Source organism: Galeopterus variegatus, unplaced genomic scaffold (assembly GCF_000696425.1).
Source record: "Galeopterus variegatus unplaced genomic scaffold, G_variegatus-3.0.2 Scaffold233, whole genome shotgun sequence".
In the NCBI taxonomy this organism is placed as follows: domain Eukaryota; kingdom Metazoa; phylum Chordata; class Mammalia; order Dermoptera; family Cynocephalidae; genus Galeopterus; species Galeopterus variegatus.
In genome coordinates, this window is record NW_007726344.1 from 568,053 (window position 1) to 586,745 (window position 18,693).

General features: G+C 56.6%; 2 protein-coding genes across 2 annotated transcripts; one reads left to right on the plus strand and one right to left on the minus strand.

Annotated features, from left to right (window-relative positions):
• The first annotated feature begins 165 nt into the window (after positions 1-165).
• Positions 166-3,358, plus strand: PAQR4 (progestin and adipoQ receptor family member IV). Its single transcript, XM_008566282.1, has 3 exons — positions 166-331; positions 1,698-1,919; positions 2,049-3,358. Exons 1-3 carry the CDS (start codon positions 166-168, stop codon positions 2,480-2,482), a joined length of 822 nt encoding a protein of 273 aa, XP_008564504.1. The 3' UTR covers positions 2,483-3,358.
• A 5-nt stretch (positions 3,359-3,363) lies between these two features.
• PKMYT1 (protein kinase, membrane associated tyrosine/threonine 1) lies at positions 3,364-13,208 on the minus strand. Its single transcript, XM_008566283.1, has 9 exons — positions 12,923-13,208; positions 10,846-10,884; positions 7,565-8,081; positions 6,090-6,583; positions 5,317-5,423; positions 5,008-5,180; positions 4,765-4,922; positions 3,692-3,769; positions 3,364-3,610 (listed from the first exon to the last, which is right to left on the minus strand). The coding sequence occupies exons 3-9, from the start codon at positions 7,913-7,915 to the stop codon at positions 3,499-3,501; spliced, it is 1,473 nt and encodes a 490-aa protein (XP_008564505.1). The 5' UTR covers positions 7,916-8,081; positions 10,846-10,884; positions 12,923-13,208; the 3' UTR covers positions 3,364-3,498.
• Positions 13,209-18,693: the final 5,485 nt, after the last annotated feature.

Here is an 18,693-nt window from a genome sequence, read left to right on the forward strand (position 1 = left end):
TGTGCGCAGCGCGGGAGGGGCGCGGGCTCGACCCCCGGGCTGGCGCGTGCGCTGACAGAGCGTGGGGCGGCAAGGGGCGCGCGGCGGTCGGCTGGGATGAGCCTCCGCACGCTGTGGCCTCTCTGAGGAGAAGGGCGGTGCGGGAGGAGCGCGCCGAGCCGGGCCATGGCGTTCCTGGCCGGGCCGCGCCTGCTGGACTGGGCCAGCTCGCCGCCGCACCTGCAGTTCAATAAGTTCGTGCTGACCGGCTACCGGCCTGCCAGCAGCGGCTCGGGCTGCCTGCGCAGCCTCTTCTACCTGCACAACGAGCTGGGCAACATCTACACGCACGGTGAGCCGCGCCCGCAACGCGTATCCCGCATCCGCGGCCGCCCTTCCGAGCCGGGCCGGGCCGAGAAGGCCGAGGAGCGTCGCAGCGCCCGGGTCCGGGGTTGCCCCGGCCCTGGCACGGCCAGGAGCCGCGGTGACAAAGCTGCCATTGTCTCGGGCAGCGCTGCCAGCTTCCGCTTCCCCGGCGGGGGCCCCGGGGCAGGAGAGGGAGGCAGAGTGGGGAGCAGAGCCCGCTTAATCCTTCTTAGCCCTGGGAGTGAGCCAGCTGTCCGGCCCCTTCGTAATCCCAGCGCTCTGGGCACCCGGGTTCCCCGCCAGCACCCGTCCCGGAGATGGGTGCTGACTACGGCGAGAAGGGGCCCTGGAGAAGCTGGTCCCGGCCCCGGCCCCCGCCGCCACCCTGTCGTTCCCGCCCCAGCAACCCTGCTTTGGGGCTCCGCCTGGTGGCGGCTCCTTCCTCCCCCCGCAGGCGCCCAGCCGAGCTCTGCTGACACAGCCTTGCCCGTCCTTGAGTTGTCCCAGCCAGGAGAGGGGCCCTGCGTCGGCCGGGCCCAGCCTTGGCGCCTTCCCCGGGCGCTATTGTCCGGCTAGACCCCACCGAGAGTGGGCAGCCCGAAACGCCCCGTTTGACCCCTGAGGGCTATGCCAGAATGAAGGCAGGGGTGGGTGGGAACCTTTTGGAAGGGACTGGGCTGGGAGGACTGGAACTCCTGGGGAAGGAGCCTAGGGAGGTGATGGGACAAGCTCCTTTCAGCCCCATTCCCCTCATTCTGGACTCACCCTCCCCTGCCTGGCCTCACCACTTTCTGGAAGACAAAAAGGCCCACGGCTCCATCTGCCTGGACATTTCTGGAGAGGAGAGGACAGGGGCTGCGAGGAGTAAGCTGAGTTGCCCCAGGCGGGTATCCACGTGTCCTACTCAGAACTATTCGAGGAGGTCGTGCCTCCTCAGGCTTCTGCTGACATCCAGGCTTGGGTGGGACCTCCTGGTTGCGGCGTAGGCCACGACACAGGAGGGTGAGAGCAGCGAGGGAGTTAGACTGCTGGGTTCTGTCCTCTGTAGGTTGCTTACTTGCCGGGCACACCTGAGGCAGGTGAGACTCAGCCTCTCCACAGCCCAGTGTCCTCATCTGCAAGGTGGGGATGATGGTCTCTACTTCCCAGAACTGTTCTGAGCCGTGAAAAGTAAACTAAAGTTTCCAAAAGCCTTTGGCCTGGGATTGCCTTGGTCCAAGCTGGATAACAGCATCATCAAGACCTATCCCACTGTCGTCCTAGCGTGTTATCTTAAGACTGTGGCCTCCTTGAGGACTTGACTTATCCTCAGTGCCGAAATTGTCTGATGGATCACTGTCTCCCTCCCCCAGGCTTGGCCCTGCTGGGCTTCCTGGTGCTGTTGCCGATGACCATGCCCTGGGGACAGCTGGGCAAGGACGGCTGGCTGGGGGGCACACACTGCGTGGCCTGCCTGGCACCCCCTGTGGGCTCTGTGCTCTATCACCTCTTCATGTGCCACCAAGGGGGCAGCCCTGTGTACGCCCGGCTCCTCGCCCTGGATATGTGTGGGGTCTGCCTTGTCAACACCCTCGGTGAGCCAGGGTCCTAAGCAATGGGAGCTGGGGGCAACTGGGGAGGGGGCGGCGCTCATGTGAGCCATGGGTAGGGAAGGGCAGGCAGACCCTAGGACTGATGTGCCCTCTCCTTTCTCCTCTGTGTAGGGGCCCTGCCCATCATCCACTGCACACTGGCCTGCAAGCCCTGGCTGCGCCCAGCTGCCCTGGTGGGCTACACCATGCTGTCAGGTGTGGCTGGCTGGCGGGCCCTCACTGCCCCCTCCACCAGTGCCCGGCTCAGAGCCTTTGGTTGGCAAGCTGGTGCCCGCCTGCTGGTATTTGGGGCCCGGGGAGTGGGGCTGGGCTCAGGAGCTCCAGGCTCCCTGCCCTGCTACCTGCGCATGGATGCACTGGCACTGCTTGGGGGGTTGGTGAATGTGGCCCGCTTGCCAGAGCGCTGGGGACCTGGACGCTTCGATTATTGGGGCAACTCCCACCAGATCATGCACCTGCTCAGCGTGGGCTCCATCCTTCAGCTGCATGCCGGCGTTGTGCCTGACCTGCTCTGGGCCGCCCACCACGCCTGTCCCCCAGATTGAGCTGCCTCCTGCCTGCCATGCCGGCCTGTCCAGGGCCTCCTGGGGCCAACACCATCACACTTTCCTCCTGCTGGCCTGCAAGGGGCCGGCTCCCGGGGTGCCTCCAGCAAGCAAGACATCCCAGCTGGGAGCCCTCATCTGCTCATCCATTCTTCCCTGTGGACTAACCTCTTCTTCAACGCAGGCCTTGAAGCTCCAGCTTCCGCTCCCTGCCCTCTCCCTCCAGGGTACTGTTCTGCTGTCAGCGGGAAGGAACCTTTCCCTCTCTGGGCCTCCATTTACCCTCTGGGACCTGTGAGGGGTGGCTCTCTGGAGTCACGTCTTGCTCTGACAGTTGGGGTGCTGCCAGCTTACCAGGCCTGCGAGCCCAGAGCCATCGCTCCCTGTGGCCCCTCTCACAGGGACCTCCTAGGGCCCTGGGCCAGCCCCTCAGGCCCATGCTTCCTGACCTCCGTCTTTCTGCCCCAGCCCTTCCAGCAGCCAGAAGCTTGCCCACCCTTCTCCCTTCTGTCCAGATACTGTGGAGTGAGGGGTATGGAGCAGCAGGACTAGCCTCTTCTCCCAGGACCATGTGGGCACTCACCCTTCCTGTACCAGCTGGCCAAGAGGCTGCTGCTTCTTCCTGGCAACTGGTACAGACCTAGAGTGGTGTACCCTGGACCCAGGCTCCACAGATCCAGGCCCCATAGGACTAAAGGCCCACCTTCCACCTTCAGTGCCATGCTCTCACGGCTCTACCTGCCCATCAGGGATGTGCCCACTCAGGAAATCTCTTTGCTGCACACAGCGTGTGGCTCTGTTTCTACAGCAGGGCTCAGCCTCAGGACCCGTCCCGGGGGCCTAAGGCCCTGGACATCAATAAAGGGACAGGAAGCACTGTGTTGCCACACAAGCAAGCCTGGATGCTCCCAGGATTCAAATACCTTTTATTAGATATGGCCAGGCAGAGGGGACCATGAGAGTTCCCAGAGGGAAAGGGGATAAAAGGTTAAAAGCACCGAGGCTGGGCCAAGGGCTCAGGTTGGGTCCAGTGAGTCCTCAAATAGGCTGAGGAGGTTCCGAGGCTCAAAGGAGGGGAAGGAGCCCCGAGGAGGCTCCAAGTCAATGTCACTTAGGTCCAGGGCATCCCTGGCAGGACCGAAGAAAAAGGAATGACATTCAGGATCTGAAAGCCAACCCTGCCCACCCCTCAGCCTGGGGCCTGCTTACCTCGGCGTGTGCCTGCTCCAGGGGGTGGAGGTGCTCCCATTGGCCTGGGCCAGGACGGCCTCTGGAGAGAACGAGGGCCTGCAGGAGGGTGAGTGAAAGAAGCAGGGTGTCGAGGGGTGAGGAGCATAGGACAAGGCCAGCTCTGTCCCTGCTCAGGTTCTAGGTTCCTACCTGACACAGGCAGGGGAGCCTCAGCCCGGGCAATAAAAACATGATGCACTTTGAAAGCAGCAGATTGACAACCTTCAAAGTCCTTCCACCTGACCATACTCAAAAGCCACCTCTGTTCCTTTTCAGAACACATGGCTGAAGCTCAGCCAGGTTTGAAGTGAACTTTTGGGGGCCGAGCCCGTGGTGCACTCGGGAGAGTGCGGCGCTGGGAGCGCAGCAGCACTCCCGCTGCGGGTTTGGATCCTATATAGGGATGACCAGTGCGCTCGCAGCGCTCACTGGCTGAGCGCGGTGCGGCCGGTCTCAAAAAAAAAAAAAAAAGAAGTGAACTTTTGGTAAATGAATCTCTTCTGGTGTTACATGTCTGCTAGAACGTGCCCCAGGCAAAGGGGTGACATGTTCGTACAGAAGGGGCTTACGGTATCCCTCCTGAGAGCTTTCCGCACTGAGCATGTGGCTTTCTTCTGCAGCAGTTTCTTAATTACAGCCTTTCACTTGGCCACCAGGCACCTGGGACTAAGGAATTCCTCCTGGGGCAGGGCTCCGCCAGGTTCTTGAGAGGCTTTCTTCCCCTGGAGAAGGGACAGTGCCTTGTCCCTGGACACTGGCAGCCCCTGCTGGTGTGGCCCCACTGAGTGCTGTGGCCCACCTGCTGCTCCCAGTGTGACAATCCCTAGCGTGACTGTGCTGTGTGCAGTGTCCACCCCACATGCTTACTATAAGAGAGCTGTGTTCATGCTAGGCCAGGCCACACACCACTGGCTCTGGTTCCCTTCCCAGGGGTAGGCTGGGGGCTGGGTTTGTAGGAGAGGATCTCTGTGGGGCCTGGGCCTCCTCTGGCATGGGGTTCAGCCCAGGTGGTATCCACCCCACACCTGCACGTGGCCTGAGTGCTCACCCACCCTATGCTGTCGTTATCCCAGCTGCTGGAGAGGCTGCTGTCCAGGAGGAGGCTGTAGGGCGGCGAGCCAGGTGGGGTGGCCGGCGGGCCTGGGGGCTGCAGCCAGCTGGCAGGGTGAGCCAGCCCATGCCAGAGCCAGCACAGCAAGGCGAGCAGGGCCTGCAGGGAGAGGGGAGCCTCAGGAGGCTGGGCGAGCCCTGGGGCTGGAAGCACAGCAGGCAGCCTGTCCCTGACAGGAGCTTACCTGCCACAGGGCCCAGCCTCGACTCCAGGCTTCAGCAGCTGTACACCACAGGATGCTCAAGGACCGTGGCTGCCTGAGCATGGGCAGGGCCAGCAGGGCCTTGGCTGTGGCTCGCAGCTTCGGGTCGGGCTCCAGCATCATGACAAGGACAGAACGCAGCTCAGGAGACAGATCTGCCCAGGTGGCAGGGCCACGTCAGGGGTTCCAGGGCACTGGCTGGCTCTGAGCCCAGCAGTGCCCCTGTCACCAGCCATTCCCTACCACAAGAGCCTGTGGCAGCATGCCCTTCCCACACCGGCCCCCACTCACCAGAAGTGAATTCGGGGGGCAGGTAGCCCTGGCGCAGCTGCTGCCAGCCCTCCCCACCATGGGGCAGCTCCATGTTGCAGGCCACTTCCAGGACTGTGAGACCCAGACTGGGAGGGACAGGGGTTGGGGACAGAAAATGGGTTGGACATGGGACACAGCCCATTCCCAGGCTGCCCATTAGAGGAAGGTGGGAAAGAAGGGGTTGGGGGGCTCCGAGGATGCCCGAGCAGGGCTGATGATGAGGCCCAGGCAGGATGGGGACCATATCATGGAGTACGGACCCCGCGCCCAGCGCAGCCCACAGGCTAGCGTGGTGCCTTCCCAGCACCCCACTGGACAGGCACACAGTTCCTCCTGTTATTTCTTATCATTGTTCTGTTGAGATGCTCTGATATGACTTAGAGGTAGGGCAGTGGTCACCAGCATGGACCGTGGAACCCAGTGCCTGGTCCAATCCCAGCTGCACCACCTGCTAACTGTGGCCTTTGGGCAAGTCTCCTAACCTCACTGTAAATGGACTATAATAGTTCCTCCCATAGAGCTGTGAGGTGGGTTCATCTGCGTAAGGTGGCTCTCGAGTGTTTACCACTTAGAGGCAGCCTGACACTGGAAACTCCTCTCAAAGGGAGGGCAGGGGCAGCACCTCCCAGGCCTGAAGCCAAGCGTCTTGGGCTAGGACAGAGCTTCCCTCCTGGGTAGTCCCTGTCTCTGCTGACCACCTGGGAAAGGGCTTCCCGCAGCCCACCATGATCCCTCCACTTCCCAGTTCCCACCTGAACACATCCGCTGCTGTCCCGTAGAAGCCCTGCAGCAGCTCAGGGGCCACATAGCGAGGGTCTCCCTCCTGCGCCTCACCGGCTCTGATTGTACCCAGATCCACCAGCAGCCCAAAGTCACCCAACTTGCAGCGGCCCCGAGGCCCCAGGAAGATGTTGGCAGGTTTGACATCAAGGTGGACCAGGCCTTGGCCATGCAGGTGGGCCAGGGCAAGTAGGGTGTCCCGCAGGTAGCCCCAGACCTGGGCCTCGGGCAGGCTGGTACCCCAAGCTTCACAGTGCTGCTGCAGGCTGGGCCCGCACAGCTCCGTCTGCAGGTACAGGATGCCGCCCTCTTCCCAGGCCTGCTTCAGCCGCACGCAGTGTGGGTGCTGCCCCACCTTCTCATAGCTGCCCACCTCGGCCAGCTTGCGGGTCCGGTCCTTGGGGCCCCGGAATGGCGACATGGAGCGCTTTACCGCATAGAGCTGGCCATCTTCCTTGGAGCGCACCTGGAAGAGAGGTGGTGCCCACAGGCAGGGAAGGGAGTGGGCCACAGGTGGCACAACCACTTGGGGGGACAACTCAACAGATTCTTTTTTTTTTTTTTTTTAATATTTTAAGAATTTTCCGGCCATCCCTATATGGGATCCGAACCCATGGCCTTGGTGTTATCAGCACCGCACTCTACTGAGTGAGCCACAGGCCGGCCCGCAACTCAACAGATTCTATGAAGATTTTACTTGTGTGGAGGGTGCAGCACAGTTGACCTTCATCTTAGAGACCCCTGCACACTGCAGTAGCAAAACTGGCCAGATTTCTATCCACAGGGCTGGTTTCTGGAAACCCCACGATGGAAGAGACGGGGCAGACCTACCAGCACTGAGCTGGAGAATCTCTAGGATGGACTCTTAAGGGAAAAAAGCTGGCTATAGAACAAGACAGGCAGGGTGCTCTGCGGTGTGAAAATGGTTCCCTCTGGCAAGGAGAGCCAATCCAGGGGCCTGTGCTGTTTGTACTTTTTAACAAAATTATCTTCAGGCAAGGCTTGTGCAAAGGAAAATTACCATTCTAAAGGAAATATAAATGATTGGAAAATATATTTTAAGAAAAAGGAAGGTGGCAGGCAGGGGGTAGCCTTGGGGGCCACCAGCCCAGGGGGTGGAGGTGTGCACTGCACTTAGTGCCTGCTCTGGGGGCTGGCAGAACTTGCCAGAGACCCCAGCATGGCTGGCTGCAGGACAGGAGGAGATGGCAGCTGGGAGCTGCCAGGGGGCAAGACAGGCTATGAATAAGGGCCCAGTGTGTGCTGAGGTGGCCCTCAGAGGGTCTGTTGGGGGGGCGGTTATGAAAAAGCAGCCAATCCAAACAGGGACGGGGAAGCCCGTGAGCCTAGGAGAGGTTGCTGTTGGGGGATGCTGTTCCATCCGGGGAGGGGGAGGGAGGCAAACGGGGTCCCCCAGATGGGCCTGGGATGCCTTTCCCTCACCTACCTTGAAGACCTCTCCATAGGAGCCATGGCCCAGGCGGCTGAGCCTCTGGAAACTCTGCTGGAAGAAGGACTCTGGCCGGCTCGGGTCATACCCGGGGCTCTGCAGGATCTCTGAGGCCTTGCCCCGGAATGACACCCTCCGGGGCTGGTGCTGGTGCCAGCCTGGGGTCCGAAGAGGGAAGAGGCGGCTAACAGGGATGCTGCCCTTGGCAGGGGGCCGGGGTGGGAGGCTCCGGCTGAGCCCCCCTGGCTTTTTGAGGGAGAAACCAGGTTCTGCATGGCGGAAGTAGGTTGGGACTGGGACAGGGGTGCCACTCAGGGGAGGCGGGGTGCCCTCCATGGGTACAGGCATGGCCAGCGCAGAAGGCCCTGGGGACGAAGATGGAGGCTGAGTACAGAGCAATGTGTCCACTCAAACGGCGCCTGGTCTTATGGCCTCAGAGACTGCAGAAGAGAGCTGCATCTACACCACACACATGTTCTGCTTTAAACATGAAGGCTGTGGGGGCAACAAGCACCTACCAGGAGAAAGCAGATGACAGATATTCACATACATGCATACTGTGCTGTTTGTATTTTGGAGATGATAGGAATATAAAATGAAAACCATGGCACCTGTGTCCTTGAGGGTCTTACAGTCCAGTAGAGAGGTTAAAACCAAGGTGGCTTCTAGAGTCAGACCACTTGTGTGTATGCCCCCACTGCGTCACAACCAGCTGTTGGACCCTAAACTATGCAACCTCTTCCTAGACCATAAGATGGAAATATTAACCCATGCCCACTAGCCCTTATCTTCAATTCCAAAGTAAAAAGCTCTGAATTCCAAAAACTTCTTTCTTTTTCATAGTTGTGGTGCCAAAACTCATTTAGCGGAGTTCCACTTCCAGCATGGCAATGTAAGGAGCCCCATGAATCGTCTCCCCAGCGAAACAGACAGAGCTGGTGAAAAGTACTCAAAAGCAAGAATTTGAAGTCCCTGGACGTAGCACTAAGGGCATATAGCAAAAGAATAAACATTTATACAAGAACATCTACCAAATCCTGGTAATAACATAGAGAACCTGTGGCACCTGAGCCAAGATGCCCCTCCCACCCTCCCACCCACCTTGCTCTTAACCCCTGCCAAGCACTGGAGGCAGATGTGGCCAAGAGGATGGGGCTTGCACTCCCCCTAGCTCCCAGTCAGGATTAGGGTTCTGCCCAGGAGGGGCAAGCTCTCAGCATTTCCCAGCCTGCCCAGCCCCTGTGGCAGAGGCTAAATTCCAGCTGAGTATAGCAGAAGGGCGAGGGGCTCCATTCTTGAACCTGCCCCCATTCGCAGAGCAGAGGCTCTACTGCAGGCCCAGCAGGCTGGGAACACAGAACCTCAATTGCCCAAGTCCCAGCTCATTCATAGGAGGGAAGCTCCAGACTAGAGGCAAGCCAAGAAGGCCAGAGGCTTCACTACAATAGTCCAGCCAGCCACTAAACAAAGAAATAAGCAAACAATCACAACCCCCAGACGTGGGTGGAGAACCAGTGTCCACAGTTGCTACAGCATATTATCCAAAATGTCCAGTTTTCACCAAAAAAATTACCAGATATGTGAAGACACAGGAAAGTGTGACTCATTCACAGGAAAAAACAAACAAAAACAAAACAGGCAACAGAAACTGCCTGTGAGAAAGCCCAGATGTCAGATTTAACAGATGAAAACTTTGAAACAGTTGTTATAAGTATGTTCAAAGAACTAAAGGAAACCATGCTTAAAGAAGTAAGGGAAGATACAATGACAACATAATAGAGATTATGAATACAGAGAGCAATTATAAAAACCAAATGGAAATTGTAGAGTTGAAAAGTACAATAACTGAAATGATAAAATTCATTAGAGGTGTTCAGCAGTTGACTTCACCTGGCAGAAGAAACAATTAGTGAACTTGAGGACAGATCAACAGAGATTATGCAATCTGAAGAACAGAGAGGGCTGGCTGGTTAGCTCAGTTGGTTAGAGCATGGTGCTGATAAGACCAAGGTCCAGGGTTCAATCCCTGTACTGGCCAGCTGCAAAAAAAAAAAAAAAAAAAAAAAAGAGAGAGAGAGAGAGAAAAGGAATGAATAGGAACGAGAGCCTTAGAGAAATGTAGGACACACACCATTAAGTGCACCAACATATGCATAATTGGTACTCAAAGAAGAGAAGGAGCAGAAAAATTATCTGAAGAAATAATGGCTGAAAACTTCCCAAATTTGATTACTTTTTTAAAAAAACATTAGCCCACACATCCAAAAAACTCAACAAACTCCAAGTAAGATGAATGCAGAGATAAATACACATTGTATTAAAAGTGCTGAACAAAAAAATACGTAAAAAGTGCTGAACAACAAAAACAAGCATAAAATCTTGAAATCAGCCGGAGAAAAATGACTCATCCCCACACTAAAATTAACTGTTGACTCATCAGAAACAATGGAGGCCAGAAGGCAGTAAGATCATGGATTCAAAGTGCTGGGAGGCCGGCCCGGTCCATGGCTCACTTGGGAGAGCATGGTGCTGACAACACCAAGTCAAGGGTTAAGATCCCCTTACCGGTCATCTTTAAAAAAAAAAAAGTGCTGGGAGAAAAAAATGTCAACCAAGAATTTTATGTCCAGCAAAATATCTTTCCAAAATAAAGGCAAAATAATAAAGACATTCCCACATAAACAAAAACAGAAAGAATTCACTGCTAGCAGCCTTACAAGAAATACTAAAGGAAGTTCTTCAGGCTGAAAGCATATGACCCCAGACAGTAATTTGAATCCAGATGAAGAAATGGTAAAGGCAATTATGTAATGATAAAGACAGTACACATTCATACTTCTCCTTTCTTCCCTTAACTGATTTAAAAAGCAGTTGTATAAAACAATATGTATATAACTGTATTAGGCATATAACGTATAAAAATGTAATAAATTTGCAAATAACAGCACAAAGGAGGTGGGTGGGAGCAAAACTGTATTAAACTAAAAAATGACACCAGGGCCGGCCTGTGGCTCACTCGGGAGAGTGCGGTGCTGATAACACCAAGGCCACGGGTTCAGATCCCATATAGGGATGGCCGGTTGCTCACTGGGTGAGCGTGGTGCTGACAACACCAAGTCAAGGGTTAAGATCCCCTTACCGGTCATCTTTAAAAAAAAAAAAAAAAAAAAAAAATGACACCAGATGGTAACCCAAACACATAGGAACAGATGACAAGAACCAGAAATGGTAAATAACAACATCAATATAATAAACATTATACATACATACATACTTACTTTCCTTTATTCTTTCAGCTTCTTTAAGAAACTGAAAACCTAAATAAATGGAAAGACATGATGTGTTCATTGATCCAAACACTTAATATAGATAAAATGGCAATGCCCTCCAAATTGATCTACAGATTCAGTGTGATTCCTATCAGAATCCTATCTGGCTTCATTACAGAAGTTGACAAGCTATCATAAAATTCATATGGAAATTCAAGGAACCCAGAATAGATCATCTCAAAAAAGAATAAAGTTGAAGGACACACACCTCCCATTTTCAAAACTTACTACAATGCTACAGTAATCAAAACAGTGTGGTACTCACATAGGTATAGTTATATAGATAAAGGGAATAGAATTGAGAGTTCAGAAATAAACCCTCACAGTTATGGTCACTTGATTTTCAACAAGGGTGCCAAAACAATTCAGTGGGAAAGAACTGTCTTTTCAAACCACTGGTGCTGGGACAACTGGTTATCTGTATGTAAAACAAATTTAGCAGAAAAATCTGACCTATCTTCTTTTCCTATTTTTCCTTTTTAGTGTAAATATTCATATATTTCTTTACTTTTCCTTTTTATTTTTATTTTTTGGCAGCTGGCTGGTACGGGGATCTGAATACTTGATCTTGGTGTTATAAAACCACACACACACACAAAAAGAAAAAAGAAAAGAAAAAAAATAAATAACACCACACTCTAACCAACTGAGCTAACTGGCTAGCCTCTAATATTCATATATTTCTTGACAGAAATATTAGTGAGTTTGATTACGGAATGATGTCTCAGACCCACAAGTGGTGTTACATACGTTATATGCACACCATTAGCTTTCTAAAATCTGAGACATCCTGAATTCCAAAACACATCTTGCGCCAGGGGGTTGTGCACCTGTAATACTGACCTCATGGAGGGCTTAGCCAGTGTCTAGCATAAATGCTAATTGCTATTATCATAAACAGTGCTCTGGGTAGTAACTGAAAGAACACACAAGGTACCGTGGCCCCATGGTATAAGGGACTTTGTGGGTGAGGCAGACAGGGCTGGTGTGTTGCTATAATGTTGTAATTGAAACAAAAACAAGAAAAAAAGGGAGGAAGAGTCAATTTTGACAGAAGCCACAATGTATCAAAAGATGCCCTACCTCACTGAAACAGGAGGGAGCAGTCATTTATTTATTAATTAATTAATTTATTTATTTATTTTTTCCTTTTTGTCTTTTTTACTGACCGGTAACAGGATCGCAACCCCCCTCGGTGTCGCGCCCGTACCGGGGACCGGCAACGGGATCACAACCCTCGGTGTTGCGCCCGCACCGCACTCAGCCAGTGAGCGGGAACCAGTCTCCATATGGGATCCGAACCCTCGGCGGGAGCGCCGCTGTGCTCCCAAGCGGCGCACTCTCCAGTGCACCACTGGCCCGGCCGGGGAGCAGTCATTTAAAGAGTGGCCTCGGGTCCTGGGGGAGTAAAGGGCTGAGCGGAGCGACCCTACCAGGGCCTGGCTGGAAAACGCACCCTGCGTCCTGTGGGTACCCTTTATCTGCCTCTATTTACCTCAATAATCCCACCTCAGCATTTCTCAAAGTGAGGAACGACAGTGTCAGGATCCCCGAGGGCGCTGGTTAGTACAGTCGGGCCCTCGGTATCTGTGGGTTCCGCGACCATAGATTGAACCCACCGTGGATGGAAAATACTCGGGATAAAAACTGCATCTGTACTGAACAAGTACAAACTTTTCCCGCTTGTTATTATTCCCTAAACAATACAGTATAACTATTTACACAGCATTTACATTGTACTAGGTGTGATAAGTAATCTAGAGATGATTTAAAGTATGCAAGAGCGTGGTGCTTACACCACCAGGTCAAGGGTTCAGATCCCCTTACCGGCCAGCCACTAAAAAAAAAAAAAAGTATACAGGAGGATGTGGTAGGTTCTATGCACATGTCACACCTTTGTACATCAGGGACTTGAGCATCCGCAGGGGTCCTGGAACCAATCCTCCACGGACACCGAGGGACGACGCACTCGGGGACCCGGGCCTGCATCTTAAACCGGTTCCCAGACCGTCCGAATGTCACTTACGTTCTTGCACGACTGGCCTGGCCAAACAGCCTTAGAGGTGGGAAGGGGTTGGCAGAAGGAGCGGGGGCTCCGGGTGAGGCCGGGCGGGCCTCGGCGGTTTCCGGGGCTTCACTCGCTCACTGGGCCGGGCTCATCGGCTGCGCACGGCCTCCCGCAGCTAAGCCCCCAGCGAGGGCCCGGGGGTCGCCCGGCGAGGGGACAGGCGGCCGCGGGACGGGGCTAGCCAGCGAAAGTTGAGGGAAGGCGGGCGCGGCGCTTCCCAGGAGGAGCGAGAACCGGGCCGCGGGGGAAGGGGCTCCCTCAGCACAGGGAGCAGGCGGCGGGGAGAGCCCCGGGAGGCGGCGCGGGAGGGCCAGCCCGAGGGAGGGGCTTGAGGAGCAGCGGGTGGGGCCGACCGGGGAGGGCGGTCAGGGGCGAGCGGCCGCCCGGGCGAGAGGGGAAGGGGGAGGGGCGAAGCGTTGCTCCGCCCCAGAAAGCTCAGTGCCGTGTCGGGGCTCACCTGAAGCTGGTTTGCGAGGCGCGGCTCAGCGAGGTCCCAGATTCCGGGTCGGCGGAGGCCACGGGAGCCTTCGGGACGGTCAGGCGCCCTGACGGACGATCCTCCGGACTGGGAACGGCCCTTGAACGCGCGCAGACCCAGCTCGCGCCAAAAATTCCAAACCGGCCGCGAGGCCCCGCCCAGGAACACCTCTTATCCGCCCCCTTTCCACATCAGCCCATCAGAGGCGCTCTGCCTGCCGGGCTCCGCCCCCCGCGTCCCTGCGTGCGCGTCTCTGTTGCCCCGCGTGCTCGCGCCTCGGGCCTTGAGCTGCCCGTGCGCAGGCGCACAGCGTCCTCGGCGCTGGCCGCGAGCTTGGCTGGCTGCTCGCGACGGCCTTCGTCCTGAGGCGCGGCGCGAAGTCTCATCCAGTCCTTGGGCCCTCCCGCCCGGTTCCCCCGACGCCCACTGCCTCGGTCCCGGCAACCGCTGCCCTCGCTGGGCTGGCTTAGTTTTCGAGTGTATAAAAGGGGCGGCCACTGACGTGCGCCCCAGAGGCGCGGCCAGTCGGGGCAGCTCAGGAGGTCCCTGAGGCCTCCGGAGCCCCAGCGGGGTCAAGCGCCGGGCTCGCTGGGCCCCTCCCCACGCCGACGAGCCAGGCGCCAGGGTCCCGGGGGGAGCCAGACAGACAGCACCCCCGTCCCACGAGTGGCGGCTTCGGGAGACAAAAACTGCCGCCTTTTCCAGGAAGCGCTCCCGACAGTCAGGCGGCAGCCTCCCGGGCGGCCTGCCTGTCCGCAGCTGCCGGCTAGCAGGCCTCGGCCACTAACGAGGCGGCACCTCCCATTCTCCGGGTCTGAGACCAACACTCAGCCACATCCGCCTCGGCTCCTTCGCGGCTGGACGACCTTGGGAAGGAGCTGGGCTCTTCTGAGCTCAGGATTAGTCTCATCTGTAAAAACGGAGCCGATGACGCTGGGATGATCCCCTTAGAGTGCTTAGCAGGGGGCCCGCGCAGAGCAAGCCAGGCTGGGGATTGCTTCTTCCTTCACGGAGGGGACCTTCATTCGTTTAACGGGGTGGCGGTGGGGGTGGGGAGCCACGCTTCCGGGCAACGCTCTCTAAAACGTGCCCATCTCATCTGCATCCCCCCTCCCGCCTTATGTGCACTACTGCACTTTATCTGAAAAGTCTATCAACTATTTGTTAGTTTACTTGTTGACCACCTGTCTCCTCCTAACCCTGTCACCAGAACCAGTCCCCCAACCGACCCTCTCCAAGTTTCTGAGAGGTCATGGGCTGCAGGGCTCCCAGCCCCTTCGGTGCCTGCACCCTCAGCGAACACTCCAGAGCCCTCCTGTGCATGGATCAGCCCTGGGGGAGGGCCTGGCATCCTGGGTTAGGAGCAAGTCCCAGAGCTTCTCTGGGGGCTGCAGCCCACCTCCATGCACCCTTCCTTCGCATTGGCATCTCTGGCAGCCATGGCTACAGTGACTCAGGCTGGTCCCCAGGAGGCCTGGGGAACAGGCAGAGCAGACCCCTCTTCAGCTGCCCAGCCTCATCTCCAGAACAGGCCCCTTCCCAACTGTCCATTCTTGAAAGTCTGATTCACAGTGATTTAAAAACAAAACAAAACGAAACAAAACACATTTTAAATTCAAAGACATAGGGGCCGGCCCGTGGCTCACTTGGGAGAGTGTGGTGCTGATGACACCAGGGCCACGAGTTCGGATCCCTATATAGGGATGGCTGGTTAGCTCACTTGGGAGAGCGTGGTGCTTACAACACCAAGTCAAGGGTTAACCTGATCCCCCAATATATATATATAAATTCAAAATGCTTCTCATGGGGGCCGCCCCGGTGGCGCACTGCTACAGTGCACTGCTTGGGAGCGTGGCGGTGCTCCCGCCGAGGGTTCGGATCCCACATACAGACCGGTTCCCGCTCACTGGCTGAGCGAGGTGCGGGCGCAACGCCGAGGGTTGCGATCCCGTTGCCGGTCCCGGTCCGGTACGGGTGCGACACTGAGGGTTGCGATCCGTTGCCAGTCACGAAAAAAGACAAAAAAGGAAAAAAAAAAATGCTTCTCATGGACATTTCACTGCGTGCGGGAGAGCTATAATATAAACACAATAAATAATGAACACAAGTAGCAGGTAAGTTCTCCTGGGCCGTGGTGTCAGGGAAATCAGGACTGCAGTCCTATTCTGCTGCACTGTTTCCAGTGCGTCAGATGGGGATAGTAATAAGAGAGCCTCCCTCCTTGGGGGGTATGGGCACTAAATGAGAAAATGCAGTGAAGTGCTTAGCACAGGGCCCAGCACACAGTAGGAGTTTACTCATTGTTTAGTAACACAGTAACATCCTCACTTCTGTAGAGTTTTTTGCAGTTTTCAAAGCAGCTGCCGGGGCCAAAAGGAGGCCCTTGGAGGAAAGGGTCCAAGACCCCACCCACCCCGGGGTTACAGGGACAGAGGCACGGGCCCACAGGTTTCGGGATCAAAGCAATCGGCCGGGGGTCTGTTCAGGAGGAAGCCCCCCAGCCCAGGCACTGGATTCCCAGGGTTGCGCCCGCAAGTCCGGGTGAGAGGCGCGCGCGCCCCCGTGTGTCCCGTCGCCACAACAGCACGGGGCGCCCCGCTGGACTCCCAGCAAGAGACGTTGGTCCTGACCCAGCCACAGCGAGACTTAAGAAAGACGAGGAACTGACAACCACGAATGCAAACCTGGCTACCACATGAGAACGAGGGGGCTGTGAGGGGCACTTCCGAGCAACCGACCTGTTCCATTTCTGCACCTCTGTGCAGGCCGCATAGGTGTCTGCTTTATAGGTATTTGTCATATCCTACTTTATGTCCTATGTACGTCATGTTTCACAGTTGCATAAGGTTTTAATAAACTGGCCGGTGGGTGGGAGGAGTTAACAGAGGTCAGCTTTGCACGGGATGCAGTGCCTAGCCTGGGAAGGTGTCCTGGAAGCTGCAGATGCTTGGATCTGGGCTGAAGAGATGCCCAGACAGAGGGCAGAGGGGTGGCCTGAGGGGGCTTCAGCACAGCTGTGGGTGCAGAAGGTGACTGCCTGGCAGGCGCCTGGCTGCCCCTGCAGCTGTCCTCCCGAATTCCCACCCTCGCAGGTGCTGCTGGTGTCAAGCAGCTGGCTGGGAGTCTCTTGAAACAAGCTGTGCCATTTTAGGTAACACTCTTCCTGGGCCTCGGTCTGCACTCCCAACACCCCAGCAGTCTCCTTTCCTTTAGCCCCCAGCCCCAGCCCCTCAAAGTTGCTCTTCTGTTCAGAGGCTGGGCCATGGTGTCCCTCTCAGGCCGGGATGCCTGGGAGCAAAAGATAGCTCAGGCCAGGGCTCTGTTGGGGCTCTGCTGGCCCGCAAGTGGTTCAGTGCTCTCTCAGTCTGGCCCTGCCTGGGTGGGACCGGGGCTGTGCTGGGGGTGATGGTGGTGGCATTGCAGGGGTTGCGAGGTCCAACTGGGCCCAGCCCTGGTCCTGAGCAGCCATCAAGCTGGCCCAAAGCCCCAGGCTGGCAGGTATTTACCACAGGCCCATGCCAGCACCAGGCAGCCTGGCAGTAGCAGTAAGCACTGGCATTCCCTCTGGCACCCAGCCTTACCTCCTGCACAGACCCTCCTGGTCTCCCGCCTGCCTCTTCCTGGGCCGAGCTTCCCTGGTGCCCTGCGGGGTGAGTGTGTGTGTCTGTGCGTCTGGGTCTGTGTAGGGAGGTTCAGTTATCCCAGGTCTGAAGCTGACACCTTGGGCCCAGCCTGATATAACTGGGCCTGCTGCCTACCCAGAAGTGTGTGGAGCGGCAGAGAGCCGGGGACTGTGGACGTGAAGCCCCTACTCCAACCGCAACACTTAGGAGCTGTACAATCTGGACCAAGTTCTTTCCCTTCTCTGCCTCTATTTCCCCATTTGTAAAATGCGGATAAAACTAGCTCCTCCCAATAGCCCCGACAGGGAGGTGCTCTTATTGTGGTCATCTTAGAGGAGAGTGAACAGACCCAGGAAGGTTGAGTTCCTGCTGCAGGTCCCCAGCCATTTTGAACCCGATCCGAATCCAGCACCCAGCCTGCTAACCACTAGACTATAGATGTTCTGGCAGGAAAGCTTTCTCTAAGGAGTCTGAATGGACGTTCCATCTGTCCTGGTCTCTTATATGGTGCTTGGGGCCAGGGGCTAACCCTGAGCTCCCCCCAGGAGCCAGTGGAAGGTCTAGCTTCCAGGACTCCGCAGGGCAGGAGGTGGGCATATCGGGTACTTTGCCAAGGTGCTGGGCTGAGGAGGCCTGCTGCGAGCACAGGACCGTGTGCAAAGGTGGGTGTGTGGCAGGGAGGTGGGTGCCACGGGCCTGGTTGTGTGTGCGCACCTGTGGTGGGGGGCTTTTGGGTCGGGGGAGAGAGCAGAGAGGGAAAGGAAGTGCAGGGACCTCTCAGCGCTGGCAAGCGGCTCATGAGTGAGAGGTACCTGGTCATAACCCTGCAGTCTACTGATGGCTGGATCTGGTCCCCACAGGTGTTGTGGGCTCAGAGGCCTCACACTGAGAAGCTCCCGCTGCCCCTTCCTCACTGTAACCCCTCTCCAGATCCCCACCCTGCCTGGGCTGCCTGGCCTGGCAGGCTGGACTCCTCAGCCAGAGGCACCAGGTGGGGCTGACTGAGCAGGAGACAGGCAGGGTGTGGGGCCTTCTGGACTAGGGTCCAGAGGCTGGGGGCTGAGTCACTGCCATACGCCACCAGCTTGGTGGGGTCCGCAGACTCACTGGAGGAGGAGGCGCCTGGTGTCCAGACCCCACTTCTGCAGTTACCAGGCTGCCTCTCCTGCCATTTCCCTGCCAGGGCCCCAGCACTGGCCCCGTCTCCAGGCTCATCATCTAACCCCAGGAATGGAGAGCTGCTCCCAGTCCCCCAGGCTCCCCTCCTCAGCCAGTGCCTGCAGTCCTGCACCACCCCATGGTGATGAGTGGCACCACTAGTCTGTCCTCCAGTTAGAATGGGTGCTGCTAGAGCTGAGGCGGGACATGAGGCCAAGCCAGGAGGGGCTGTTGTAGGGGGTGAGCCCCGCCAGGACTTCCAGAAACAGCGAGGATTCTTGGGCAGGCTGAGCACGGGGTGACCCATGTCTTTGTGTCACCATCCCTCTTGGAAGGAGGAAGGGGTGGATCTGGGGCAGGAGGATTGGGCCCACATTGGCAAGCCAATCCTCAGTTGGGGACAAGGATCTGTCTCCCAGTGTGGTACATATGGTCTCAGGATTAGATGGGATAATAGCCTGACTCTTCTT

Coding starts and splice junctions, on each gene's coding strand:
- PAQR4 (XM_008566282.1), top strand. CDS start 166: ATGGCGTTCCTGGCCGGGCCGCGCCTGCTGGACTGGGCCAGCTCGCCG. Junction 332..1,697: donor GGGCAACATCTACACGCACG/GTGAGCCGCGCC, acceptor TCCCTCCCCCAG/GCTTGGCCCTGCTGGGCTTC. Junction 1,920..2,048: donor CTGCCTTGTCAACACCCTCG/GTGAGCCAGGGT, acceptor TCCTCTGTGTAG/GGGCCCTGCCCATCATCCAC.
- PKMYT1 (XM_008566283.1), bottom strand. CDS start 7,915: ATGCCTGTACCCATGGAGGGCACCCCGCCTCCCCTGAGTGGCACCCCT. Junction 6,584..7,564: donor CCTATGGAGAGGTCTTCAAG/GTAGGTGAGGGA, acceptor CCTCTCTTCCAG/GTGCGCTCCAAGGAAGATGG. Junction 5,181..5,316: donor GCCCCCCGAATTCACTTCTG/GTGAGTGGGGGC, acceptor CCACCTGGGCAG/ATCTGTCTCCTGAGCTGCGT.